At 42.2% G+C, this 22117-nt stretch overlaps 2 protein-coding genes across 4 annotated transcripts in view; both read right to left on the reverse strand.

Annotated features, from left to right (window-relative positions):
• Positions 1–22117, reverse strand: part of LOC147843705 (uncharacterized) — a 999056-nt gene that overhangs the window by 818929 nt on the left and 158010 nt on the right. The gene's annotated exons all lie outside the window — the stretch shown is intronic.
• The window catches only part of kif5ab (kinesin family member 5A, b), a 64623-nt gene that overhangs the window by 15470 nt on the left and 27036 nt on the right, over positions 1–22117 (reverse strand). For all 3 annotated transcript variants that reach the window (XR_015494311.1, XM_087258168.1, XM_087258167.1), the window contains exons 3-15: positions 20209–20282; positions 19878–19982; positions 19729–19777; positions 12389–12444; positions 8149–8236; positions 7693–7817; positions 5848–5952; positions 5553–5701; positions 3100–3248; positions 2805–2971; positions 2124–2192; positions 1290–1496; positions 651–797 (exon numbers count right to left, since the gene is read on the reverse strand). Coding sequence is in view for 2 of the 3 variants with exons in the window: in XM_087258168.1 (XP_087114294.1) it covers positions 651–797; positions 1290–1496; positions 2124–2192; positions 2805–2971; positions 3100–3248; positions 5553–5701; positions 5848–5952; positions 7693–7817; positions 8149–8236; positions 12389–12444; positions 19729–19777; positions 19878–19982; positions 20209–20282 (1490 nt within the window). In the remaining variant the exon portion in view is untranslated. The remainder of the gene's footprint in view (positions 1–650; positions 798–1289; positions 1497–2123; positions 2193–2804; positions 2972–3099; positions 3249–5552; positions 5702–5847; positions 5953–7692; positions 7818–8148; positions 8237–12388; positions 12445–19728; positions 19778–19877; positions 19983–20208; positions 20283–22117) is intronic.

The raw sequence follows: 22117 nt of genomic DNA on the forward strand, positions 1-22117 counted from the left end.
CATAAAAAGAACTCAAATGTGGCAGGAAAGATTAAATAAAAATATTTCAAATTTGGCGGGAAAGTTTAAATAAAAATAACTGAAAATGGCAGGAAAGTATAAATAAAAACAACTCAAATGTGGCGGGAAAGTTTAAATAAAAATAACTGAAAATGGCAGGAAAGTATAAATAAAAACAACTCAAATGTGGTGGGAAAGTTTAAATAAAAATAACTGAAAAATGGCAGGAAAGTATAAATAAAAATAACTCAAATGTGGCGGGAAAGATTAAATAAAAATATTTCAAATTTGGCGGGAAAGTTTAAATAAAAATAACTGAAAAATGGCAGGAAAGTATAAATAAAAATAACTCGAATGTGGCGGTAAAGATTAAATAAAAATCACTCAAATGTGGCGGGAAAGTTCAAATTAAATAAATTTAAATGGTGATAAAGTTTAAATAAAATTAACAGAAAAATGGCAGGAAAATTTAAATAAAAGTTTCTCAATCAAGATGGAAAAGTTCAAATAAAAATATCTCAAATATCCTGGGAAAGATCAAATAAATATAAACATGACGCAATAGCATGCACACTCTTCCAATTTTTCAGTTACAGCCAAAAATACCCGTCTAAATGACGCTGCAGACACACGGATGACGATTCGCTTACCAGTCTGAGGTCTCCGTTGCCCAGGATGAAGCTGAAGTCGTTCAGATCCTTCACCAGTGTGTTCAGCACCTCAGTGATGCGTTTCCTCTGCTGACCGTTCACTTCCTGTAGCCTCGAGAAGTCTGATTCCAGAGACAGGAGAGCCGACTGATGGAGAGATACACATGCACACATTAAACATGCTTGATTAAACATTCACTATTCATTACTAGCAGCTCGATGAAGGCATTTACTGCTAACATCCACATCAGGCCTGCTGTTTATCTTGGGCTGCAGATCTGACTTTCACTGGCCGACCTGCTGTTTCAGAACACTGATGCTGCTGCTGGACTGAACTGAAGAAGATCAATACTGTCATTACTGCTTTAGATCTGGAGAAACGTGTGTGTGTTGTGTGCGTTATGCATGTGTTTGTGTGTGTTATGCACATGTTTGTGTTTGAATGTGTTATGCATGTGGATTTGGGTGTGTTATGCGTGTGTGTGTGTGTGTGTGTTTGTGTTGTGTGTGTTATGCATGTATTTGCGTGTGTTATGCATGTGTGTGTGTGTGTTTGTGTGTATTATGCATATGTGTGTTGTGTGTGTTATGCATGTGTGTGTGCGTTATGCATGTGGAGTGTGTGTGTGTGTTAGTTACAGTGGTGTGTGCGAGCTCCTCAGTGAGTCTGCGGTTGTGTCTGCTGTTGTCCTGCGCCTCCAGACTCTTGTGGTCGTAGCTCAGTGCCAGCTCCTCCAGCGCCTGCAGCACCTCCTGCACCTCCAGCTTCGAGCTCTCACTGTCAGCCTGCAGCCGCCGCACGTCACACTGCACACGCTCAAGGTCAGCCCGCGCACACGCCAGAAGCTGCACACACACACACACACACACATATACACATATACATGTACTGTTTGCTGGTACATCAATGTACACTCACCGGCCACTTTATTAGGTACACCTATCCAGCTGCTTCTCTTTGGGTCCATTAGTACCAATTGAGCATCAACGCCACAGCCTACCTGAGTATTGCTGCTGACCATGTGCATCCCTTTATGAGCACAGTGTCTCCATCTTCTGATGGCTACTTCCAGCAGGATAACGCAGCATGTCATAAAGCTCAATCATCTCAGACTGGTTTCTTGAACATGACGATGAGTTCACTGTACTCAAATGGCCTCCACAGTCACCAGAGCTCAATCCAATAGAGCAGCTTTGGGATGTGGTGGAACGGGAGATTGGCATCATGGATGTGCAGCCGACAAATCTGCAGCAACTGTGTGATGCTATCATGACAATATGGAGCAAAATCTCTGAGGAATATTTCCAGTAGCTTGTTGAATCTCTGCCATGAAGGATTGAGGCAGATCTGAAGGTGAAAGGGGTCCAACACGGTATTAGTAAGGTGTACCTAATAAAGTGGCCGGTGAGTGTATACAGGCTGAATGTATCTGGGTTAGAGTGTTATGTGTGTGTGTGTATGTCAGTGTTTACCTCTTCTTGATCCAGCATTTGCTCCTTCAGTTTCTCCACCAGCTGACACTGGAGATTAATCTCATCGTCCTGTCAGAGAGGAGACAATCAATACAGAAGTCTGTGTGTGTGTGTGTGTGTGTGTGTGCGTGTGTGTGTGTGTGTGTGTGTGTGTGTTCGTGTGTGCATGAGTTTTATATGTGTGTGTTAGTGTGTGCAGGGCGACGCGGTGGCACAGTAGGTAGAGCTGTGGGGGCTCACAGCAAGAAGGTCGCTGGTTCGAGCCTCGGCTGGATCAGTTGGTGTTTCTGTGTGGAGTTTGCATGTTCTCCCCGTGTTGGTGTGTGTTTCCTCCGGGTGCTCCGGTTTCCCCCACAGTCCAAACACATGCTCTATACACATGCTATGTGTAATCTGTGTGAGAGTGTGTGCGTGCGTGCGTGTGTGTGTGTGTGAGAGAGAGTGCGTGCGTGTGTGTGTGTGTGTGTGTGTGTGTGTGCATGAGTTTTTAGGTGTAGATGTGTGTGTGTTTGTGTGTGTGTGTGTGTATGTAGATAAGTTTGTAATTGTGTGTGTGTGTGTGTGTGTGTGTGTGTGTGTGTGTGTGTGTGTGTGTGTGTGTGTGTGTGTGTGTGTGTGTGTGCATGTGCATGTGTGCGTGTGCGCGTGTGTGCGTGTGTGCGCGTGTGTGCGTGGTGCTACCTTGTCATCCAGTTGTCTGTAGAGCTGTTGAATCTCCTCCTCATATCTGCTGTTGTGCTGCTCTGGGATCAGTTCAGTTTGGCCGTGGCTCTGATTGTCTACAGCTGTGTCTTCAGTCACATCACACTCAGCAGGAGACACAGGAGTGATCAGAACCACTGATTCACCTACACACACACACACACACACACACACACACACACACACACAGTTACCCATATGTGACTGACATTGGTGGATGTTTTATTATGTGTGTATAAGGTGTGTGTGTGTGTGTGTGTGTGTGTGGCATCACCGTTGCGCCAGTGGTTGAGCTCGGCCTCCAGTCTCTGCATGCTCTCCTTCAGGTCCTTGTTCTTCTCCTTCTCCTTCTCGTATTTCCTCTTCCACTGCTCAGCCGTGAGCTCCAGATTCACTGACGCCGAGTTCATGATGGTCTTCGCTCTGACAATGAAGGAAACGTCAGTGTGTTACTGGTGTATGTCACTGATGTGTGTGTGTGCGAGCATGTGTCACTGATGTGTGTATGTCACAGATGTCTGTGCGCGTGTGTTCGTGTGTGTTTTTGTTTGTAAGTGTATCACTGATGTGTGTTGTGTTGTGTGTATGTGGCACTAATGTGTGTGTGTGTGTGTGTGTGTGTGTCACTGATGTGTGTGTATTTGAATGTGTGTGTGTCTGTGTCTGCTGTTTGTGTCACTGTTGCTTGTATGTGTGTATTTTTGTGTCTCTCTGTGTGTGTGTCACTGATGTGTGTGTGCATGTGTGTTTGTGGTTGTACGAAAGTATGTCACGGTTGTGTGTTTTACCAATTCGTGTGTGTGTGTGTGTGTGTGTGTGTGTGTGTGTGTGTGTGTGTGTGTGTGTGTGTGTGTGTGTGTGTGTGTGTGTGTGTGAGTGAGTGAGTGTGTGTGTGTGTCTATGTGTCTGTATGTAAGTGTGTGCCACTAATGTGTGTGTGTCACTGATGTGTGTGTCACGAATGTATGTGTTACCAATATGTGTGTGTCTGTATGTAAGTGTGCATTACTGATGTGTGTGTTTGTGTGAGTCACTGATGTGTGTGTTACCAATGTGTGTGCGTGGGCGAGTGTGTGTGTGTCTGCTGTTTGTTTCACTGTTGTTTATATGTGTGTATTTTTGTTTCTTTCTGTCTGTCTGTCTGTGTGTGTGTGTCACTGGTGTGTGTGTCACTGATGTGTATGTAGTTTACATGTGTCACTGATGTGTCTGTGCATGTGTGTGTGTGGTTGTACGAAAGTGTATGAGTCACTGATGTGTTTGTCACAGATGTGTGTTTTACCAATACATGTGTGTGTGTGTGTGTGTGTGGTTGGTCTGTATGTAAGTGTGTGTCACTGATGTGTGTTTTACCAATGTGTGTGTGTGTGTGTGTGTGTGTGTGTGTGTGTGTGTGTGTGTCTCTGTATGTAAATGTTTGTCACTGCTGTGTGCGTTACTAATGTGTGTGCATGTGTGCATGCGTGTGTGTGTGTGTGCGTGCATGGGCTCATCTGTGTGTGTGTGTGTGTGTGTTTGTGTCTATATGTAAGTGTGTGCCACTAATGTGTGTGTGTCACTGATGTGTGTGTCACGGATGTATGTGTTACCAATATGTGTGTGTCTGTATGTAAGTGTGCATCACTTATGTGTGTGTTTGTGTGAGTCACTGATGTGTGTGTTACCAATGTGTGTGCGTGGGCGAGTGTGTGTGTGTCTGCTGTTTGTTTCACTGTTGTTCTTTATAAGTGTGTATTTTTGTTTCTTTCTGTCTGTCTGTCTGTGTGTGTGTGTCACTGGTGTGTGTGACTGATGTGTATGTAGTTTACATGTGTCACTGATGTGTCTGTGCATGTGTGTGTGTGGTTGTACGAAAGTGTGTGCGTCACTGATGTGTTTGTCACAGATGTGTGTTTTACCAATACATGTGTGTGTGTGTGTGTCTGTCTTTATGTAAGTGTGTGTCACTGATGTGTGTTTTACCAATGTGTGTGTGTGTGTGTCTCTGTATGTAAATGTTTGTCACTGCTGTGTGCGTTACTAATGTGTGTGCATGTGTGCATGCGTGTGTGTGTGTGCGTGCATGGGCTCATCTGTGTGTGTGTGTGTGTGTGTGTCTATATGTAAGTGTGTGACACTAATGTGTGTGTGTTTGTGTGTGTGTCACTGATGTGTGTGATACCAATGTGAGTGTGCGTGTGTGTTTGTTTGTGTGTGTGTGTGTGTATGCGTGTGTGTGTGTGTGTGTGTGTGTGTGTGTGTGTGTGTGTGTGTGTGTGTGTGTGTGTGTGTGTGTGTGTGTGTGTGTGTGTGTGTGTGTGTGTGTGTTTGTATGTGTGTGTATGCGTGTGTGTGTGTGTGTGTGCGTGTGTGTGTGTGTGTGTGTGTGTGTGTGTGTGTGTGTGTGTGTGTGTGTGTGTGTCTATGTGTCTGTCTGTGTGCCACTAATGTATGTTTGTGTGTGTCACTGATGTATGTGTTACCAATGTGTGTGTGTGTCACTGATGTCTGTGTTTGTGTGAGTCACTGATGTGTGTGTTACCAATGTGTATGCTTGTGTGCATGCATGTATGTGTGCGTGCATGGGCTTGTGTATGTGTGTGTGTGTGTGTGTGTCTTTTTGTCTGTATGTAAGTGTGTGCCACTAATGTGTGTGTGTCTGTGTGTGTCACTGATGCTTGTGTTACCAATGTGTGTGTGTGGGCTCACGTGTGTGTGCGTGTGTGAATGTGTGTGTGTGTGTGTTACCGTTGTCCAAACATCAGTGTGGATTTGGTCTCAGCATCGTTGTAGGCTGAGGGTGAGCAGCAGATGAACATGGTGGTCCTGCAGTTTCCACCCAGAGAGTCTTGCAGGATCCTCGTCATCTTACTGTCACGGTACGGCACGTGAGTCTTCTGCACACACACACACACACACACACATTTGCAGAATATATCTATATAGTATAAAGTGCTATAGAAATAGAGATGAATTGAATTGAAAGCATGCACGCACACACACACACACACACACACACACAGAAGTGAAAAGTGTCACTCACGGTTCCTTCAGCCAGGGCTGAGATGACGTTTCCCAGAGCAGACAGACTCTTGTTGATGTTTTTGGCTTCATCCAGAACGGCTCCTTCAGCCCCTGTTTTACTCACCTGCCACACACACAGATTCATGCTGACATGACTGCTCACACACACACATATAAACCTCAGTCAGACTGTCCAAAAGAGGCTAACAACTGAATCCCGAGGACAGCAGAATTGATCAGTGCATTCAGCTCTGTTTATGATTAAAGGATCAAAATATGTACCTTAACTTTGACCTTAAATATCTCTTTTTTTGCACAATATTGATCTGTCTTATCTAAAAGTACTTGTATAGTCTGTCTTAGGTGACTAATCGATGTATATGCAAAAATACACTCACCGGCCACTTTATTAGGTACACCTTACTAATACCGTGTTGGACCGCTTTTGCCTTCAGATCAGCCTTAATCCTTCATGGTTTAGATTCCACAAGCTGCTGGAAATATTCCTCAGAGGTTTTGCTCCATATTGACATGATAGCATCACACAGTTGCTGCAGATTTGTCGGCTGCACATCCATGATGCAAATCTCCCGTTCCACCACATCCCAAAGCTGCTCTATTGGATTGAGCTCTGGTGACTGTGGAGGCCATTTGAGTACAGTGAACTCATCGTCATGTTCAAGAAACCAGTCTGAGATGATTGAGCTTTATGACATGCTGCGTTATCCTGCTGGAAGTAGCCATCAGAAGATGGAGACACTGTGCTCATAAAGGGATGGACATGGTCAGCAGCAATACTCAGGTAGGCTGTGGCGTTGATGCTCAATTGGTACTAATGGACCCAAAGAAAATCTCCCCCACACCATTACACCACCACCACCAGCCTGAACCGCTGATACAAGGCAGGATGATCCATGCTTTCATGTTGTCTGAGCCGAGCATCCGAATGTGTCAGCAGAAATGGAGACTCATCAGAGCAGCAACGTTTCTCCAATCTTCTATTGTCCAGTTTTGGTGAGTCTGTGTGAATTGTAGCCTCAGTTTCCTGTTCTTAGCTGACAGGAGCGGCACCCGGTGTGCTCTTCTGCTGCTGTAGCCCATCCGCCTCAAGGTTGGACGTGTTGTGTGTTCAGAGATGCTCTTCTGCAGAGCTCGGTTGTAACGAGTGCTTATTTGAGTTACTGTTGCCTTTCTATCAGCTGGAACCAGTCTGGCCATTCTCCTCTGGCCTCATCAACAAGGCATTTGCGCCCACAGAACTGCCACTCACTTTATATTTCCTCTTCGTCTTACTATTCTCTGTAAAGCCTAGAGATGGTTGTGCGTGAAAATCCCAATAGATCAGCAGTTTCTGAAATACTCAGAGCAGCCCGTCTGGCAGCAACAACCATGCCACGTTCAAAGTCACTTAAATCCCCTTTCTTCCCCATTCTGATGCTCTGAACTGAAGCAGATCGTCTTGACCATGTCTTCATGCCTAAATGCAGTGAGTTGCTGCAGTGTGATTGGCTGATTAGAAATTTGCATTAACAAGCAGTTTGACAGGTGTACCTAATAAAGTGGCCAAGGGAGTATTTTACCGTAAACCTTCCTGTGGAGAATATGAATGTAAAAGACTGATCTGTAAGGGGTGTACTCATCTATGATCAGCACTGGATCATTTGCAGTAATTAATTTTATGTTCACCTGAAGACAATAGTGTGTGCTAGCGAAATAAACACTGTACATTTGATGTTACGCAGACTGTAATGAGACGATGGGATTTGTGATTGTTGTTTCCTACAGACGGATGCAGTGTTGTGTGTGTGTGTGTGTGTGTGTGTGTGTGTGTGTGTGTGATGAAGACACAAACACACTGAATGACCTTCTCGCTGCCGGCCAGATCCACCAGGTAGAGTTTTCCACAGAGTTTCTGCTCGGTCTCCACATGCTCCTGCTTAATGTTGATCAGGAATATACTGTGACTCCTGGAGCTGTGCTCGTTCATATCTGACACACACACACATACACAAACACACATACACAAACACAGGGATTTCAATTGTAAAGATGCTTCTACACTGAAAAAATATCCATAAATGAGCAGTTTTCCATATTTTAGATTCACGTTTATATTTTTCCTTGATTATTTCTGCTTTTGAATTGCATTATGGGATCTTGATCTTTCTTCCAGCAACATTTAACCTTGAAAAGTTGTAAAAAGTGACTTTTATGAGCAGTTTGCGGTGCTATATTGTCTGGGATGGTGTTGTAAATTATGGGACATTATGTAATGAGTATTATATCTAGCATTTGTTCATGTTTGGTTAGAGATACTAACTTGTAACAGCGACGTGCCGATTGGCTTTTCCTTCATCAATAAGATCCATCACTTCTTCAGGACTGGAGACAAAACGTTCAGTGCAACCCTGTAACACACACACACACACACACACACACACACACATTTACATTACTGTGACACAGTTTGGGATCACAATTACACACATACACACACACAAACAATGGGATGTCACAATTATACACACACACACTTGTTTGTTTTTGTGAAAAGTAGGGACATTACATAGGTTTCCATTCATTTTATACTGTCCAAACGGTATATTATATTGCCCTCACCCCTAAACCCAACCATCACAGCAGACTGTGTGCAGCTTCACTCTGATTAAACTCATCCTGTGGCATTTATAAGCATTTTGAGAAACGAGGACGTCACCAATGTCCCCATATTTCACCTGCTTTTTGTAATACCTGTGTCATACCCATGTCATTATACAGATTTGTGTCCTGATATGTCACAAAAACACGTACACACACACACACACGTATAATAAAATAATACAGAATAAAGTCGCATCTTAATTTAAATATTGTAGGTGTTTCCTGAGATCACTGTTTTCTTTTCACACTGAATCTCTTCAGTGAATGCCAGCTGACACAAGAGACATGATGGCATGAGTTTAAAGGAGACTTATTGTGCAAAAATCAATTGATAAAGGATTTAAACACAGCAGCAGTGTGTGAGTATCTCCAGCCTCTAATGGTCAAAATTAATGAATTTGAAACAGCCTGCAGAAACACTTTGATTGACATTCTCCATTTGTACGTGTCATCAGAGGGGGGAAAGCCCCGCCCACTAGTGCCCATCTCTCCCTCATTAGCATAAACAGCAGCCCTGAGTGAGAAGCAGCCGTCTGTCCATTAGCCATTAGAGTGTTTGAGCTGCTGAAGATGATGTCAGCATAGACTAAGGCCCAGTTTACAATAGTGCTACAATAACGCATAAGTTTTGATATGGTTACGCCATCCATCCACACTACACCAGAGTTTTTGAGCGCCGAAAACTGAGCGTTTTGGAAACGCTCAAGAGGCCGTTTTCTTTCTATAACGCTACTGCTTCGTCTCAGTGTGGATGAGGAAAAACGGAGACATCTGAAAATGGAGGCGGGGCTGCTGAAATTCGCTACCTGATTGAGGCTTTTGTGTCATTGCGTATCCTTCCCTTACGCCCCATTCACACGTGGCGTCAGCGTTAATGCTTCCCATTCACTTTGAATGGGTGACGTCAGGCGTTGCCGAACTGCATTGTGGATCCGTCCGCGCCACTTTAGAGGCGTTGCTCGCTGCAGAAGTTGGGACTAGCTGAACTTTTCAAGCGCCGACAAAAGTGTCAGCCAATCAGATCGCTGTATGCAAATACACCAGCTCAGACAGTGGCCTATTGCTGACTGAATTTCATTGGCTGATGCTGCTATGACGATCGCTTCAGCCCCAACTTCATACACGCCTTCAGTCAAATGTTGACGCTGAACTCCATGTGAATGGGGCCTTATTCCTCAAGCCCCGATCACATGACTATAACACAATGCTACCGGAAAACAGCAGACCAGCCTTCACTGTAAACAACAACATGGACACAGAAATGGGAGCGTTGTTTGCTCTATTGTCCATTTTAGGCGTCATTGTGCAGTTAAACTCTGCCTTTTTTTACTACAGCAGCTGCATATATGAAATTTGCTGGCAGCTAGCTCTCTGCAACTCTCACATGGTCGCCCACTGAAGCTAAGCAGGACTGCGCCCGGTCAGTACCTAGATGGGAGGACACATGGGAAAACTAGGTTGCTGTTGGAAGTGGTGTTAGTGAGGCCAGCAGGGGGCGCCCAACCTGCGGTCTGTGTGGGTCCTAATGCCCCAGTATAGTGACGGGGACTCTATACTGCTCAGTGAGCGCCGTCTTTCAGATAAGACGTTAAACCGAGGTCCCGACTCTCTGTGGTCGTTAAAAATTCCAGGATGTCCTTCTAAAAAGAGTAGGGGTTTAACCCCGGTATCCTGGCCAAATCTGCCCACTGGCCTCTGTCCTCCTAATCCTCCCCATATAATAATTGGCTTCATCACTCTGTCTCCTCTCCAACAATCCGCTGATGTGTGGTCTGGCACAAAATGGCTGCCATCACGTCATCCAGGTGGATGCTGCACACTGGCGGTGGATGAGGAGACCCCCCCCCATGTGTAAAGCGCTTTGAGTGCCCAGAAAAGCGCTATATAAATGTAAGGAATAATTATTATTATTATTATTATTATTATTATTATATTTGCAAGAGGCAAGCTTTGTTCGAGCTCTCGCTAATCGTTCGCGTCTGTCCACAAAAAGACCTCCCTTGTTTTCTTTGCCATCGCGTTCATTGTTCAACCGGCGTCTGTTGACTAACGATAACCAAATGCCGAGCGAGACACACGCTTCCTGTTTATACTAAAATGCCCAGAGTGCGCGAATGGTCACGTGAGATACGTTTTTGGTGGCGTAGTGTGGACGGAGATATGTTCAGAAGCGCTAGGTGAAACGCTAGTGTGGATCGTTTGATCTAAAACGCCGTTTTAAAATTAAAATGCACTAGTGTAAACGGGGCCTAAGAGGATTATAGATGGGGAGTTTTAGTTTGCTTTCACACCTGCCTTATTCAGTTGGATTGAATCGCACTAGAGTTCGTTTCCCCTTTTTTTGTTTGGACATGTGTGTGAATGCAGCAATCGTACTCGAGTGCGCACCAAAAATGGACCAAATAAGCGTACTGAGACCTGCTTGAAGAGGTGGTCTCTGTACGCTTTCAAACGAACCCTGGAGCGGTTCGTTTGTGGTGAGAATATGATCCGTACTAAAACAGGTCCAACCGCAAAAAGTACTGCGCCTTTTGGACTAATTCAGCTGCCGTAGGCCGATGCGCTGTGCATTATGGGATATGGAGGAAAAATATTTGTTGACAGCGCTTTACCAACAGAGAGAGAGAGAGAGGGGGAAACATTAGCTGATGGATCGTTGGTTATATTTCCGCAAGATTACCATGTCATAGTTTAGCTAAATTAATTCACGTCTCCTCCTGAAGTGACGAGCGATGCATTAAACACTGTTTTCCAGCCGCGGCCACGCTTCATTCTCGAAATGTAAAGTTTATCTAAAGCAGGGATACAATCAGTCAGCGTAGTCCTCCCTTCATAGTAAAAAGCGGCATTTTGTTTCTGCCGGTTTGTTTACCTGCGGGAGTTCATTGGCATTTTCCTGCACGTGAATTCTGACCAATCAATAAGCAGTTTAGGAAATATGTTTAACAACATCTGGCCAATGAGAGATGTGGATTTCGTCACATGACTGCATTTTGGTTCGTTTCAACTGGTTTGGACCAAAGCCAGCAGTGTGGTGTGAAAACGACCCAAAGACGGCAGAAAATGCAACAATGTATCATTTATTACCCTTGGTCCGGACCAAATGAAGCGAACTACAGATATGAAAGCACCCTAAGATGAAGCACAAATGAACAGCGACAGGAGTCTCCATAGACTGACACAAGCATGAAGCACATGTGTGTGACCAACGACAACATGCACACCTGACCAGTACTGAGAACACTAGTCCTGTTTCACATGTGTCGCTACGCTGACACTTATGCATTTGTAGCTCCGCCCTCTTCTGAATAGACCACCATCTCTGTTGCATTTAAAGTGACAGTCACCGAAACACCACAATTAGTGTCTAGAGTCTAGGCAAGGCAGTGGCACAGTAGGTAGTGCTGTCGCCTCACAGCAAGAAGGTCGCTGGGTCGCTGGTTCGATCCTTGGCTCAGTTGGCGTTTCTGTGTGGAGTTTGCATGTTCTCCCTGCCTTCGCGTGGGTTTCCTCCGGGTGCTCTGGTTTCCCCCACAGTTTAAAGACATGCGGTACAGGTGAATTGGGTAGGCTAAATTGTCCGTAGTGTATGAGTGTGTGTGTGTGTATGAGTGTGTGTGTGGATGTTTCCCAGAGGTGGGTTGCAGCTGGAAGGGCATCTGCTGCGTAAAAACTTGCTGGATAAGTTGGCGGTTCATTCCGCTGTGGCAACCCCGGATTAATAAAGGGACTAAGCCGACAAGAAAATGAATGATCGAATGGAAAGAGTCTAACAGCAGTAGGTTTTGAGTTCTGTAAGTTCCTCTGTTTTGTGTGCGGAAGGCATTACTGTCAGAAGCTCTTATTGTTTACAGTCTGAGCCCTGTAAACATCAGTGAGGTCAGTGTGATTCAGCTCACCTTCACATAGGGAACACGATTCTTGTCTTCGTGAACTGACAGGTTTGTCTTAGTCACTGCAAAACATGGAGAAGATAATGAGCATGAACGAACACAGAATGATCTGAAGCGTAACCAACATAGTATAAAGGTTGACTGAAGGATAGTAGACTGTCGTTTTGAAGTAATTTTGCACTGACAAAATGATTTATCAAAGGTAAACTAAGGTTACTGCGTTACAAAACAAAGATTATTCAGAATTCCATGAAAAACATCCAAATTTTGAGAGAGGGGTCTGGATTTTCAAAAGGTTTAATCCGGATAAAATTGATCTGGATTTAGTAATCCTGTTTTTGCAATCCGTGATCACGTAATCCAGCTTACTTTTTGAGCCAGTTTTTCAAAGCAACATCGGATTTGATCAATCTGATCTGGATAGGAAATTTTTAGGATTACTAAATCTGGATAACCAGTGCTCAAACAGGAGAGGAATTCACAATGTAGAACTATAGATATGTAAAGAGTAGAATAGCCAGTGTGGGGTCAATATAACTTTATTTTTATTTGAAATGAAAACTAAGAAAATGTAATAATTATTAAAATAATAATAAAAATAAATAATAATAAAAAAAGAAAAACAACACCCCATCCTCTTCCAGCAGTCCGCTCATCTGAGACCTACAACACTGTACATTGAGGATATTAATAATAAGTTTCAACTATAGATGTAAATAAAACAAGCCTTAATGTCAAAAACTCCACATTTAGTTCAGACTTCCTCATCTGATGTGGAGAGAGCAGCTTGTCTGAGCGCAGCCTTTAGGAGGCAGATCTCAAGTCATTGGCCTTGGTTTTCTGCAGTTTGGTCAGAGTCAGTTGTTTCTCTGCCAGATGAAGCTGTGCTTCTGCCCTTTCAGTCTCTTTTTGCAATTGTTGAAAGAGATTTCAAAAATCAGTCATTGCCATTCTTTGCATTTTTTTTATTCTGTAATCATTGCATGCATCACTAATAAATATTCTAAAAAGATTAATATTTTCCATTGTGATGAATATATATATATATCGATTTTTGGTCAATTTTGACAGCTTTTTGGGGGATTATTTTATGAGGCCAATCTCTTTCTACTTTGCTGTAGGCCTATACCGAAAGGCTGAATACGTTAAACCTATACTCACTATAGCCTGACGGATGAACAAATAAAATGAAAACCTTATAAATAAATAGTATATCTCATAAGATACTGTATGATCCAAAAATAGTATTATTTAATACATTTTTTAAGTTTTCATTACATTTTGGGCGTGAAATCCATGCTAAATCCACCCTTCTGATGGGATCAGTTTAAACCAAAGATTTGATTCAATCCCTTATCCAAAATCCCAGTGGATTACTTTTGAAAAACCGGGCCCAGGTGCAGTGCAATCTGAGCTGCATTCAATGCTTTTTAATGCGCTCACTTAACCCCACCCCTCAGAGTGACATCACTCACTCTATTGAGTGTCTGACATTGCATCGTTGAGTGATGCAATCTCAGCTTGCATCATAAAGGCTGCATCCAGATACTGTTGAATTTTGAGATGTAAACTTTCAATTTCAAGAAAAGAAGTCAAAACAGAAACAGTGCTTACCACTGAGCCACCGTGCCGCCCTCAGAATTAAGTTAAATTGCAAGACTCAGGGCTCTATTTTGACGTTCCATGCGCAAAGTGCAAAGCGCAGGGCGCAAACGCTTTCAGGGCGTGTCAGAATCCACTTTTGCTAATATAAGGATGGAAAAATCTGCTTTGCGCCGTGGCGCATGATCTAAAAGGGTTGTTTATTTTCTTAATGAGTTATAGGTGTGTTTTGAGAATAAACCAATCAGAGTCTCATCTCCCATTCCCTTTAAGAGCCAGCTGCGTCACGCCAAGAGCGCATTTGCTATTTACATGACGTAAAGTAAGTGTAAATGGAAAAACTGAGCATTTCACTAGCAAGAACACAGTTAAACAGAGCATCTACAGCCCGAGAATGAGAGATAAATGAATAACTTTCACTTTCGCTCTCGTGGATAGGGAAACCTTGTACTCACAGACATCAATTAGCCTATAAATAATTAATTTTGTTTGTTAAGTGCAAAGATTTGTTTTTAAAACTATTTCTAAATTCAGTTCTAATTTCCAGCAAACGAATAAATGAACAATAATAACAAAATGTGCTCAAAACCCTGAGTTATATCCTAAAACACATGCTGTGCCCCATATGGTCTAAAACCTGACAGGTGGACAAATCTAAGCTTGTTTTTAATAAAACAAATATAAATATGGATATAATAAATAATACTGCTAATAATAATAACATTATACAAAAGCAAATTGTTATGAATGAACTGAAAAAGCCTCCCGAGATGAAGAAGACATGAAGGCGGTGGTGTTTATATTCATGTAGGCGAGAAAATAATATGTTTTGTATTTTAATCCTTTATATTTATATCCTATATCTATTCTTATTATATCCTCTATATATCCTTAATATTTTAAATATTTTTCATATGTAAAGATATTTGCGTATTGCTCTTCATCTTGTGTGTATTAAGCAGTGTGTAAGTGAGGCGCACAACTAACACGCTCTGTGCTGGACAAAAGACCAGCTTTGTTCTGGTCTATTGAAAAATCTATTGTAGTTTCTAAAAGTAGCAATGCTATTTTGATTCCTGGTGTTGTTCCGGAAACTATTCATTAACAAATTAAGCATTGGCATCCGCTGTGTAAAACATGCTATAATAGTTGGCGGTTCATTCTGCTGTGGTGCCCCCTGATAAATAAGGGACTATGCCTAAGGAGAATTAATTAATGAAAGATTCAAATTGCAAGACAAACTCAGAATTTTGTAAAAATCTCAGCATTGTGGGATGTGAAATTAGAAAAAAAACAATAGATGGATTGAAAAATTAAAATTTATTTAATTAAAATAAATTAAAATGAACTTCAACAAAACACTTACAATCTTTCAAGAGTTCACACTTAGCTGATGATTGGTAATAAAGCTAGTTTGGCATGCTGTCCCAGGAGAGAGCCCTAAGCTTGTAAGATCCTCGAGCCCGGGGTTCCCTCTCGTTTGCAGAGCGAGAGGGGAGTTTGAGCTCAGGTAGATCTCGAGAACTCTTCCCCCCTTCTGCTGCTTAGGGATTGCTACGAGGGTGAGCTGCTGGTGGAACTGACTATGGTGCTGATTTGGTTTAGTCAATTTACTTATGTCTCATGTTTTGGACTGTGGAAGGAAAGCGGAGGACCCGGGAAAAACCCAAGCAAGCACGGGGAGAACATGAACTCCACACAGAAATGCCAAATGGCCGGGTAGAGACCCAAACCGGAGGCATTCTTGCTGTGAGGCCGCAGTGCTAGCAACTGGGCCGTCGTGCTGCCCTTTAGGGGAAAAAGAGGAGGCGAAGGAGTGGAAGGGGGGATTCTTCAAGATGAAGATGACTAACGGTAAGATGCTTTGGTTATTTATACTGAGTTAGGAATCGTCTGATTGGTGGATCGTACATTAACTTGACTTGGAGCCGACCGTGTTAATCATAAGCATGTGATCCTCTCGAAATTAGTTTATAAATATACTTAACTAAGCATATTGATGATTTTATAATAATAAACTTCACAAATCCTACAAATCTATTTGCATCTTGCACATTTCAGTGCAGCGTGAACATTCTGCTGAACGTATTTTTGGCTGCAGAGAAGGTCAGACGGGATTGGAGTCACATGAGGCCAGTAAATGATGGCAGAATCTTGACTTTTGGCTGAATTATTCCTTTAATGAGCAGATGCACGTCTGCAGAGAGGCTTCAGAGTTCATTATGACAGAGCAGAGATGAACTGATGCTTCCAGACAGACGCGCATCTAATCCGACTAACACACACACACACACACACACACAGTTCATATGAGCCACGGTGGATATAAATGTGCCTCTCATCAGACTGACACTCACACGCATAAAAAGACACACACACACACACACACAGACATACAAACACACACACACAGAAACTTAATATGAGCAGTGACTGATATATATACATGCCTGTCATCAGACTAACACACACAAACGCACATAGAAACACACAAACGTACACAAGGAACACACACACACAAGCAAAAAACACTAACAGAGACAAACAAACACATACACACACACACACACACACACACAAACTTACACAAGCACATGTACACACAAACATCATATGAGCCCAGGCAGATATGAACACACCTCTCATTAGACTTGCACACATGCAAAGAAATGCACACACACACACACAAATACAAATGCACACAAAAATATACACGCAAACAAACAGAGACACAAAAACACACATACAAGCACAAACAGACACACACACAAGCACAAACACAGAAACAAACACACAGACACACAAAAGCACACATATACACACACATAAACACACACAGACAAAGCGCACACACACATGCACAGACACAAAGACACACAAACCCCTGCACATAACCCCAGACACACACAAACACACATACACAAACAAAAACAAGCACATACCCACTCAAATACACACACAGAATCTGGACATAAGCCGGATATGAAAGCACACAAGGACGTCGGTTTGTTGAAATCAGCTGTAGTGTGTGTGTGTGTGTGTGTGTGTGTGTGTGTGTGTGTGTGTGTGTGTGTGTGTGTGTGTGTGTGTGTGTGTGTGTGTGTGTGTGTGTGTGTGTGTGTGTGTGTGTGTGTGTGTGACGTCAGTTGCTCTGTTCTCTTGTGCCTCTCCATCTGTCTCTGCAGTCACTTCTTCTCTGTTTCTCTCGTCTGTCCGCAGGTATTTTCCAGATTGCTCAGTGACTCATATGAATACAGATGAGCGCCGGCATTCCTCCGCAAAACCACACAGATGGACAAATATGTGTGTGTGTGTGTGTGTCAATGTGTGTGTGTGTGTGTGGTTAGAAAGCAGAGGTCAACACAAAAATCTCTTAAATCTAATGCTGGAAATACACTGCGTACACCTGCTGTCTCAAAATAGCCCAGTTGAGTGTGTTCATCTTAACATATATTTAATACTATTTTAAGTATATTAAGTGCAAAATTAGTGTGTCTTATAAAATAGAGCACTTTTAGTACAGTACTAAAACGTGTACTTAATGTACTTAAAGTTAATTTTAGCACCCTTTTTTCACACTTTAAACATTCTTTATATTGTACTTTAAACTTTTCTTAAATGTGTTATTAAATGTTTAAAATTAGGGTTCAAGTGTATTTCTAGTTGTAACTAAATATATTTTTCAAATACAGATAAAGTATGTTTGTCACCGACTCGGTCCCAGTCACTCCCCTCGCTGGCCAGCAGAGGCCGCCATCTCCGGACTTCTAGCATTACATCATCCACTTACGCTGATTGTGCACACACCTGTCCTGAATCTAGCTAACGACCCACGTACCCTTTATAAGCCGCACACATACACTCAGTCAGTGCGAAGTCTTGTTTAGTCCCGGCCAGCATTACTGAGCGTTATTCCCTGCCTGAATTCTTATGTATTGCTCCAGCCTGTTTCTGACTCTGCTTCGCCTTCTGCCTGCCCACGACCCAAGCCTGATATACGGACTCTGATACTCGCAGCCTGCCTTTGATCAATGCCTGGTAAATCCCTCTGTGTCTGTCTACCGCCAGTCTGGAAACCTTTCAGACTATTGTTGATGTGTGTTTGCACTGTGGTGCATGTTGGGTGTTTGAGTGAGAGCTTGATTAATAAATACTGCATAATGGATCCCTCCGTGTCAATCTCCTCGTTACAATGTTAAAAGCACATTTTAGTTCAATTTCATGGTGTCTCAAAATAGCACAGTTAAGTGCACTTAGATGGTGTTAAGTTCATCTTAACATACAGTATGATGCATCTTAGGGATGCCACGGTTCTCAATATAATATTGAACCGTATGGTACAAGCTCCACGGTTCAATACGCGCTTGTGAATTGCGGTTTTCTCGGCTTTGTTTAAATAATTTATGTGCATTTTATATCTCCCCGAGTTGACTGTGTGCCTGTAAATCCATGAGCTGAGATGAGGAAAGTCCTCCCCGAGAGTAAATATCCAATCACTGTGCTCTAAAGTTAGGGGGCGCTTGACCATCATTCACCACTTTAACATGGTGAGCGGCGGTGAAGTGAGGCTAAGGCAACAGTACGAGAAAGCGCCAGCGTCTTTCAAACCTGCAGTGTGAAGACATTTCGGTTTTGCCGGTAAGTATAATGCCAATAAAAGAAAAAACAGTGAACAAAGAATAACTGTGTGCAAGCATTGATTTACACGCATAACCATGACTGCATAGGCGCACAACTAACAACAGTAAACAATAGACCGGCTTTGTTCTGGTCTACTGAAAAATCTATTACAGTTTCTCAAAATAGCAACACGCCAGCAGTGCGCCTCAACACGCCTCCCTTTTTAGAGCAGATCGCCTATGGGCGCACATATGAGCGCAAATGCATTTGCTATTTAAACAGCGTGGCAGAAATCGTCAAAATGACTCTTGCGCCAAGCTGAAACTAGCAAAAAACAATTGCGTTGCGCCTTGTGCCACATTGCACCGGGTGTATGATAGGGCCCAAAGTCATAATTCCCAAAAAATATTGGGATTACAGGACCCAGAATTCTAAGAAAAAAATTAAATTTACTTAAAATTCCCCAAAAAAAAAATTTGACTATGGAATCGAGAGATCTACGCTCAGAATTTAAGTTGTGAGCATGCAATCCCAGAATTCCAAGACAAGACAATATAAGGGAATTATGAGACGTAAACATTTAGAATACCAAGAAAAAAAACGACAAAATTGCAAAGGGTAAATTCCATAAAGAAATGTAAAAATTGTGAGACAATCTTGTAAATCCTAAAAAAGTTGGGATTACAAGACAAAAAATCTGACTTCCATAAAGTAACTGGTAAACAAACTCATAATTCCAAGAAAGACCCAGAATTTGAAGAGAAAAATTATGAAATTGTGAGAATGTAAACCCAAAACTCCAAGAAAAAATCCCCAATCTTTTTACATAAAAACAATATCAAGTCAAGTTGAGCTTCATTGTCACTCCGCTACATGTGTGGACATACAGAAGAACAAAGTGTTGTGTCTTCACATAACTTAATCATAAATACAAACACAACACTGCACATAACTAATATATACTATAATATTATATCCACAATATGCAGACAAAATAAACAATAATGCATTCAAATGATAATGGTGTATATTGAATGGAGTTGGCTTTAAAAGGCTAGTCTGTAATCTGTTTATGATAAATGTACAGTATTTAGGTCGAGCTGAAACTATACATTCCGACTCACCGTCAAGTAGGTCACGAATTTTATCCATGTAGATTTCAAAATAGGAGACCTTGAGAGAGAGAGCAGCTTAATGATGTGGAATAATCTTAATCCTTCATTAGAAAACAGAAACAAGCCTGTGTGAATTAATTTGATTTATCTGTCAGCACCTTAATGTGGAACTCCAGGTTTTCATCCATGGTGTAAATGTGGTTGAAAATATCTTCGGCAATCCTCGGGATAATTCCCCTTCCATTAGCATCGTGCAGTTTTCCCTGTCGGAGAAAGTAAATTAATTGATTAATTGATCAAGCACACTTTGATTGACGAATAAATTGGCGTTATTTTAATGTGAACAACATGCGAAACATCTGCTTTTGTGTTTTCGCAGAGGAAAATAACACAAAACGGATTTGGAGTGTTATATGGGTGAGAAAATCATGAGCTGATCGTCATTTCTGAATTGATTTAATTTAATTTAATAATGAGAAGCTGCAGTACCTCCATTGTGTATGTTTTACCAGATGATGTCTGTCCGTATGCAAATATGGTGCCGTTGTAGCCGTCCAGAACATCTGTAAACGAAAAACCAAAATATTTAAAATGTGGTTCATTCATAAACTAATTTCGAGAGGATCACGTGCTTATGATCAACACGGCTGGCTCCTTATTAGCTGCGTAATCTGCCCTATTAGATGATTACAGAAGCATTATAAATAGTCTGAGTTTTTCACTCTAGTTATCTTCGTCTTGAAGCTCCCCTCTCCTTTTTCCACCCCTACATCCTCCCTCTTTTCTGATAGGGCGACAAGGTGCCCCAGTGGCTAGCACTAATGCCTCACAGCAAGAACACCGCTGGTCCAACCTATCGGGCCGGTTGGTGTTTCTGTGTGGAGTTTGCATGTTCTCCCCATGTTCGTGTGGGTTTACCCCTAGGTGACCGTTCATCGACTAAACCAAATTACCAAACCAATACAACCTTAGTTTACACTTCTTACGGCGACAAGCAGGGGAGTTCTCGAGACCTACCTGACCTCGAACTCCCCTCTCGCCCTTTTAACGGGAGGGAGCCCTGGGCTCGAGGATATTGCAAGCTTGGGGCTCTCTCCCGAGACAGCACGCCAAATACGCTTTATTGATTATCAGCTAAGTGTGAACTCTTGAAAGACTAAAATGCTTATTTACAGGTTTTTATAATAGTTGTGCCACAAATTTCACAACCCTGATGTCAATTTTCAAAACTCTAATACCGTTTTAGAACTCTAGATCAGAATTCACAAGCTTTGACAAAATTGCATAATTTTACAAGACTCTTAAAGGTGCAGTATGTAAGTTTGACACCCAGTGGTTGAACTAGGTAGTGCATTCATAGATCAAAACAAACGCAAGTGCAGGGGTCCGTTCTTCGTACGTGGATTACTCAGTTAGCTGGATTTGGTTATTGACGATTTGACATGATCCAGGATCGTTTCGTTCTTCAAAACTGATCTGAGAGTTGTTGTCATAGCAACAGTTCTGCTAGCTCAAACCTGATCGGGAGCAGGTTCAATTCATATAAACAGGATTAGATCGGCTCAGTTCAAGCAAAGATAATACTGAAAGTATGTACCGAATTCTGATATTTTCTCACAGACTTGGGAAAATAGTAAATATTTTTAAACTATATATATATATATATATATATATATATATATATATATATATATATATATATATATATATATATATATATATATATATATATATATATATATAGGGGCGGACTGGCCATCTGGCACTTTCCCGGTGGGCCGACGTACTTTTTGGGCCGGGCTGATCATCGTCTTATGATCTGATCGGTCCATAAAAGGCTTAGCAGCCTGTCATTTTTTTCTGCCTTATTAATTGACGCTGCTGTGATCTGTGACTCTCTGAAAGTAAGATGCTTTTTTTTCCCCGGACAGACAGACCGGGCGGGCCCATGTGACACTCTGCAGCCCATTGGCTCTTTTCTGTATTGACATTGGGCTGGCCCAATCACAAACTCCTATTTTAGACTCTGTGTGAGCGTGCGTCGTCTGTGTTTATTTGTCAAAATAGTCGAGAGTCATAGAGAAGAAACGCAAGGGAGGCGCTGAGAATTCGCGGGAAATACACCAGCGTTTCATTTAGCAGTTCTGAAAATTTCTCCGTTCATTCTAGTCACGGCTAAAAACGCAAATCAAGTGACCACACACACTCTGCCTAGAGTTGCAGCTCAGTTCAGCGGGTGAGCATAAACCCCAGGTGAGAGTATAGTGCATGTCAGACAGTTCATCTGCTGGATCTCATCTCACTATAGTTGTTAAACGTGATATTGAATTCATCTTGTTGTTTGGCTGAGTGCAAAGATGAGCTAATATATTAATTTATGTAACCACGTACACTGATT

Source organism: Danio rerio, chromosome 6 (assembly GCF_052040795.2).
Source record: "Danio rerio strain M-AB ecotype USA chromosome 6, GRCz13ab, whole genome shotgun sequence".
Lineage (NCBI taxonomy): Eukaryota > Metazoa > Chordata > Actinopteri > Cypriniformes > Danionidae > Danio > Danio rerio.